A 7,341-nucleotide genomic window follows, 5' to 3' on the forward strand; every position below is an offset into this window, starting at 1 on the left:
ATGATCTCACCTAGTTTGTCACGACCTTAATCTCATAGCATAAATATCATAATAATTTTTTTTTATATATATATACATGTATACCCTACATACAATAACATAACCTCATTAACAATGGTTCATAGAGCGTGGCTGCTTGTCTATCACATAGCCAGCCCTCCAACCTTGCATTTAACATTATTAAACAACTGTAACTTTATTGAAAAACCATACAGCTTATTACACGGGGTTTACCAAAGTTTACATTGAGTGGTATGATGTTATGACCCACGGTCTTTCCACCGCACTAACCTTTACCCACCCCAGGGTACTGTGGAATTAAATGGCGCGGGTTTTGACGGTCCAGCTACAGTCACTTCCGGTGCCAGCTCCTACCGAGACTTAATGCATATCAACACAGGTGGCAATGCCCGTCCACCAGACCATGTGACACCTCGAACCCGGCGTCCTCGGCCTTATCAACTCGTTTTCCCACCGTGTGTGGACGGTCTTGATTTAGGCGGGCGGATGGAGGGTCAGGATGGTTTGTGAGGTTTTGGGTTGATACTTAAACCCTCAGTGAAGCCTCGGCGTTCACTTGCTACACCCTTCACTCCGCACTGCCCGGGAGTTTCCATACAGGCTCGAGGCCCGTCTCTGCAATTTCGACGTACAACTCCTGAGCCCGAAGGCACCAGACACAACTTCCACAAGTAATTACATTTGATACCAGGTATATTGATTGCTGGGTTACGGTTTATGCTGCGACATAGCGCTCTGAGTTAATCCTTTCTTCTGTGTTAGCGTGCAGGTGGTTTATGCAACTGCGGCTTCGATGGACTTGAGGTGACTCACCTTTGTTACTCAGCTCTCTTCAGCGGCAAAGGTAAGTTCTCGTCTCCTCCCGTAGATTCTCATGCTCATACACAAGCCTGCGCTTTTGGTATGGTTATTTATGTTTTTTTCCTTTCCATGCAGCCCGCCATTTCACTTGGGTTTTCCGGGCTATCCTTTGATGAGGAGCTCTCCCAACCGGAAACCCTCTCAGTTACGTTTCTTTTACTTTAAAGTTTGGTTGATAGCACCTCCGGCTTGGTGAGTGTTTGTACTCGGCGGAGCTTCAGGATAGATTTATCTTTCAGAGTTTTAATGTATAGCTTTTGAGTCATATTCAGACTTAAATCAACAGATTCTGCTGTGCGATATTTAGTTTAGATTGTAACAGTAATGTTTGTTCGGGCTGTCATTCCAGACCCTACTTTATTTGAGATTGTGGTTAATATCCTTGCAGCTATACAATTTACTCTTTCAGGGTTATGATATTGTCCATATTTTATGCTTATCATATCTGGACATTATACTTTGCCGTTTCTCAGTTATGGTTTATAGTTAACGGATGGTGAAAAATTCCCAAGTTTGTATGCTTAGCAATTTGCTTGCCGTGCATGTTTAGTTACAGACGTATTTCGCCTAATGGTATTTCAAACCCTTCTTTTATAGCTTTTATAATAGTCGCTCGTCCTCAGCGACGACTGGTTCATCAAGTTTATTCGGTTGTAAGGCAGGCTTGTGCCTTTTTATGTCAATGTTCATGTGTTTCATTTCCTTAATACAGCTTTGACAAGATTAAATAACATTACAGTGCAGCGCTGATCTTACGAACGCGGAAGCACTCACTCATTAGAGTTTCGGAAGTTATAATTTGACAGACACAGGTTCTTGTTCTGATTTCGGTTTATTTCCTCATTGTGACACAGAGATCTTTGTATATGATATGCATACCTCCAGATAGCCTGCATAATAGTTTTTATATCTAGATTTGTCTGCTGGTTTATATTTAGATTTGTCTGCTGAATCTAATACTTTTACAGTTAACCTATACTCCACGAAGGGTTTCCTATCTTTCCAGCACAGGGGGTTTGATCCCACCATATTATAGTGTTTTCCTCCACGGCACTGAGGTTTCCGACTCATTTGTTAACTGTAGAGTCTATGTAAAGTTCGACTAATAAATTATCTCGTTAAGCTTTCTTTTATGGACATATCTCTGTACGTCTTAAAAGTCTGTTTGGTTATGCGTTTTCTTCAGAAACATTCCTCTGTTCTGTGACTGTTTTAAGGCATAATACATTTTCCGCCAAACAGGTTTTCATTTTACTGCAGTTAACAGTGTAACATTTCCATAGCAGATTTGGTCTTGAATCTTAAAGTCGACTAGTATTCTTACTAAGTCTTACACATTGGTATTCATACAGACACTATATCATTGTCTAACATTCTATTTCGAATTTAGTCCTGCTCATGACAGTATATAAATACTGAGATATTGTCTGATACTCAGTCCCGAATGTAACCTTCTCTTTAACAGTATGTCAACACCATGACAGGCTCTTAAAAGATGTAGCACAGGTCTGGTTAACTACTGTATTTACTGTAACTACTCTTTAACTACAAAGGTCTCTGGTTTGAAACCATACCTGGTTCACCAGAGTCAATAGTTACTTGAGCAAGTCACCTGTGCTTCGAGTCTGCTCTTCCACCCATCCGCGAGATTCCTTCATCCAATGGAGATCTCCCCCCAAGCCATCTTGCAGGCCTACAACCCTCAACAAGATCTGTCCACTATTGTGCCTGGTTATCTGGTCCTTACTAGACTTAACCAGATGTCTATTCTTTTTTTTTTCTTTCAGTCTTTCCCTTAGGAAAATCTCTTCTGTCTGTCCCCACAGCACAGAACCTCCTCCCTACAGCCAGGACTTTTCCTGTTTCTGGGAGGGTAGTTTCCATCAATTATTATAACTGATCACTTTCTTTTAAATTCACCTCCTAGAGGCTGCCAGCATTTCAAGGAAAATATTCAAATTACTTTTAAATAAAATAGTTTGTCACAGTTTGTTTACAAAGCATAACAACAACTGTCTTACTGTCTTTTACCATAGTAATTTTCACATTTACATAGCATGGGGTCATCACATCTCCCCCCCTGTGATTGGACATCGTCCCGATGTCTGCTTCCCTTAAACAAATTCGGGTAAGCCTCTCTAAGGAGTTCTTCATCCTCCCAAGTGGCCTCTTTAGGTCCATAATGTTGCCATTGCACCTTAGCTTGGGAAATAACCTGTTTCCGCTGCTGCACTTCTCTCCGGTCGAGAATGGTCAGTGGTTCGACCAGAACCTCGCCTTCCGGCTCGACCTACAATCAGCAACATATTAATTATTTTCTTGTTTAAAAATAAAGCTTATCTAACATGATCAGATTAGTTCTTACCCGAACATTTTGCCATTGAATCACATGTTTAGGATCGTAAACGTCTTGTTTCAATACAGACACGTGAAAAACATTGTGGATTGTAATATGGCTTGGTAGTGCAAGTTGATAAGCTACTGGCCCTACTCTTGCCAGGATTTGAAAGGGTCCAAAATAGCGTGGAGCAAGTTTGGCACATCCGCTCCACTGCAAAGTACTCCTTCTGGGTTGGATTCTAACAAACACATGGTCCCCAACCTGGAATTCCTTGAACCTTCTCTTTCGGTCAGCGAAACTTTTCTGTCTATCCTGAGCGGCTTTTAAGTTAGAACGCACTTTCTTTACTGTATCTTCCATTTCCTTGAGCATGTCAGGACCAATTCGTAACCTATCCTCAGGTGCACTCCAACTTGAGGGTGTGAGGCACTTCCGCCCATACAACACCTCAAAAGGACTCAACTGCGTTGAATAATGATACCCATTGTTATATGCAAACTCGACCAGGTGGAGGCATTCCTCCCATTGAGTTGGTTTCATCATAACACATGCTCTCAGCATGTCCTCCACTATCTGGTTCACCCTTTCCGTTTGGCCGTCGGTCTGGGGATGGTATGCTGTGCTAAAGTTCAGCTGTGTTCCCAGCTCAGCAAACAATGTTCTCCAGAAGGTTGATGTGAACTTAACATCGCGATCAGAAATGATTACCTTCGGAAGTCCATGCAGTTTGAACACATTTTGCATGAAAATGTGAGCAATTTGCACAGCTTTATACGTTGATTGCACAGGTATGAAGTGTGCTGCCTTACTTAACTTATCCACCACCACCATAATGGAGTCGTTATTTTTCTTTGTGCGAGGCAGTCCGGTTATGAAATCCATGGAAATAATCTCCCATTTCCATTCCGGAATGGGTAGGGGTTGTAACAGTCCTGCTGGATGCAAATGTTCTGCTTTAATCTGCTGACATTCTAGACATCGTGCTAGATACTCGGCTACCTCCTTCTTCATTTTTGGCCAGTAATATTCTTTTCGAAGAGCGGTAACCATTTTCTGATACCCTGGATGTCCGGTGTAATGGCTGGAATGAAATTCATCTAGAATCAGCTTCCTAAGACCATCTTCATTGGGTACATACAGCCTTTTATGAAAACACAGCAATCCGGCATCATTTAGCTCATACCCTTGCTGTATTTCCTTACCAGAAAGTTGTTGTACTTGCTGTTTGATTTGCTGGTAAACAGCATCTCGATCAGCTGCTGTTTTTATCCTTTCCAGCAGGGTACTCTGCCATTTACTAACTGAAATTTTGCACAAGCATTGTACCTTCCGACTCAATGCATCGGCTACTCGATTCTCTTTCCCTTTTAAATGCTTGATTTCAAAATCAAACCCGCTTAAGAAATCAGCCCAACGAGCTTGTCTCAAATTTAAGGTGGGTTGACTGAAATAGTTTTTCAAGCTGTGGTGGTCTGTTAACAACAGAAATTTTCTCCCCAACAGGTAGTGTCGCCACATTTTCAGTGCATGGATAACAGCTGCCAACTCTAAATCGTAAGCAGAGTATTTATGCTCATGATCCTTCAGTTTTCTTGACTCGTATGCAATGACTCTTCCTTCTTGCATCAACACTCCTCCCACGCCTTCTTTACTTGCGTTAGTGCAAACCACGTAATCCTTGTTAGGATCGGCTATACTCAATATAGGCGCGGTGGTGAGTAAATGCTTGAGCTGTTCAAAGCTCTTCTGACATTCTGATGTCCACTTAAATACTTTTCCCTTCTTTTGTAAGGAGGTGATAGGATATGCTACCCTAGAAAAGCCTTCGACAAATCTTCTATAATAACCCGCTAACCCCATAAAGGACCTAAAATCTGCCACGTCCTTCGGTATGGGCCACTCCATTATAGTTCTAATTTTCTCCGGGTCTACTGCAATTCCTTCCTTTGTGATCACATGGCCTAAGTATTGTATTTCCTCCTTGAAGAAATCACACTTACTAAACTTTGCATATAATTGATGCTCTCGCAGAGTTTGCAACACCAATCTAAGGTGTTCTTCATGCTCTTTTCTTGATCGGGAGTAAATCAGAATGTCATCTATAAATATCAACACAAACTTGTCTAAGAACCTGTGAAACACATTGTTCATCAAACACATGAAGGTAGCAGGTGCATTGGTCAGACCAAAAGGTAGCACCACGAATTCATAATGCCCATACCGCGTTCTGAAAGCTGTCTTAGCGATATCCTCCTCTTTAATTATGATCTGATGATAACCAGATCGCAGATTGATCTTAGAGAATACTGTTGCCCCCTTCACTTGATCAAAAAGTTCTTCGATCCGAGGTAAAGGATATTTGTTATTAATTGTAAGCTTATTCAGCTGACGATAATCAATGCACATCCGAAAGGTTCCATCTTTCTTCTTGACAAATAGCACTGGGGCTGCCCAGGGTGATACACTGGGGCGGATGTAGTTCTTATCTAACAGCTCCTGCAATTGCATTTTCAATTCCGTTAGTTCTGGCACACTCATTCGGTATGGTGCCCGTGACACAGGTGCTGCTCCCGGAATCAATTCAATGGTGAAGTCCACATCTCTTTTAGGTGGTAAAGCCAGTACTTCCTCGGGAAAGACATCTACAAATTCTTGTACCACTGGTATATTTTCCAGCATAGCAGTTTTATCCTTCTGATTTGCATATCCCACTTGAATAGCGTAAATCTGACATCTCTTCTTGATGCACTTAGCTAACTGGGATGCTGTAATGGGTCGAACTTACACAGGGTGTTTAATTCCTTGTAATTCCTATTGTTCACCATGGTCATCCTTATAGTAAATAGTCTTCGTCTTACAATTCACCAGGGACCAGTGCTTCTCCAACCAATCCATCCCAATCAGGATGTCATATGAACCCAAGGGCAGTATATTTAAATCTACCACTATTGGCTGTCCTGCTATGGTTAAGGAACAGTTATTTATCTTGGCCAATACCCTTCTCTTGGCTCCTGTAGCTAATTGGACCAGCCATGGATTTTTAAATTTCTCAGATTGTAATTTACACTGTTCTACTATCTTTGGGCTAACATAACTTAAAGTAGCTCCTGGATCAATAAGAATAGCTATAGAAAAGTTTGAAATTTTACCTTCAAATTCAACCATAGATGGTTGATACTCTGCTTGCCGGTCCTCCAAAGCTACATTTATTCTGGGTACACTACGTGCCACGTCCCCAACAGTGGATGCTTCATGAATTTGGGATATCTGGTCTGTCCCCTTCCGCTGCGGGCAGTTCTTCACATAATGAGGTCCTCCACAACCCCAGCATTGAACTGGCGGTCTGGTCATTCCTTCACCTTCTGTCCTAACAGGCTGCTCACTTACTCTGTTTTCACTTGCTGGCCTAGCTCGGGGCGCACTTCTTGTTACAGATCTATTGTTCAGTCCTTTGCCAGCTCCCTTACTTCCATTGCTGCGACCTCCCTTGCTGCTTCCAACCACCTGACTGTTCTTCTTATCATTCCATCTTTTATTTGAAGGGTCTCCCTTCTGTTTATTCTGCTTGTAGCAGATCCTTGCTTTACGAATAGCCTCATCCATGGTCCTAGGATTGTCAAACTCAATCCTCTCTCTTATATATGAAGGTAAGCTGCTCACAAACCTTTGGACTTTGGCTTTCTCCTCTTTGATATAAGGTACATAACGTAGCAGAGACGTAAAGCGATTAATGAACTCGTCCATCGTCTGCTACCCCAGTCTTAAATCATGAAACTCTCTCGCTTTTTCATCGTAAAAGTGCTCAGTTAAGTACCTTTCTTTGAAGTATTTTTGAAATTTCTCCCAGGTAATGGTCCACTCGCTTACCCCCTTGAAAATCTTGATTTCCTCCCACCACAAGGTTGCCTTACATTGTAACTGGAAGATAGCCAGTCTTGCTTTCAAATTATGATCATACTCGTACAACTGAAAATATTTATTCATGTTTATTAACCAAGCTTCAGCTGCTTCCTCCTACTCGCCATCAAAATGCGGGGGTTTAATTTTGCGAAACTCTCCCTGCAGCTCCATTTTCTATCGTTTTGAAGTTTGCTGTTCTGGTACATTATCAGAATGGT

General features: G+C 41.9%; 1 protein-coding gene across 1 annotated transcript; it reads right to left on the reverse strand.

The window, feature by feature from the left end:
* Window positions 1–589: 589 nt before the first annotated feature.
* On the reverse strand, window positions 590–5,902 carry LOC149178054 (uncharacterized). Its single transcript, XM_089421962.1, has 5 exons — window positions 5,687–5,902; window positions 4,760–4,954; window positions 4,271–4,597; window positions 3,248–3,856; window positions 590–658 (listed from the first exon to the last, which is right to left on the reverse strand). The coding sequence occupies exons 1-5, from the start codon at window positions 5,900–5,902 to the stop codon at window positions 590–592; spliced, it is 1,416 nt and encodes a 471-aa protein (XP_089278088.1).
* Between the last annotated feature and the right edge of the window lie 1,439 nt (window positions 5,903–7,341).

This window comes from Pinus tabuliformis, chromosome 4_1, assembly GCF_031772625.1.
Source record: "Pinus tabuliformis cultivar Carrire ecotype Pingquan chromosome 4_1, CPIR1, whole genome shotgun sequence".
NCBI classification, from domain to species: domain Eukaryota; kingdom Viridiplantae; phylum Streptophyta; class Pinopsida; order Pinales; family Pinaceae; genus Pinus; species Pinus tabuliformis.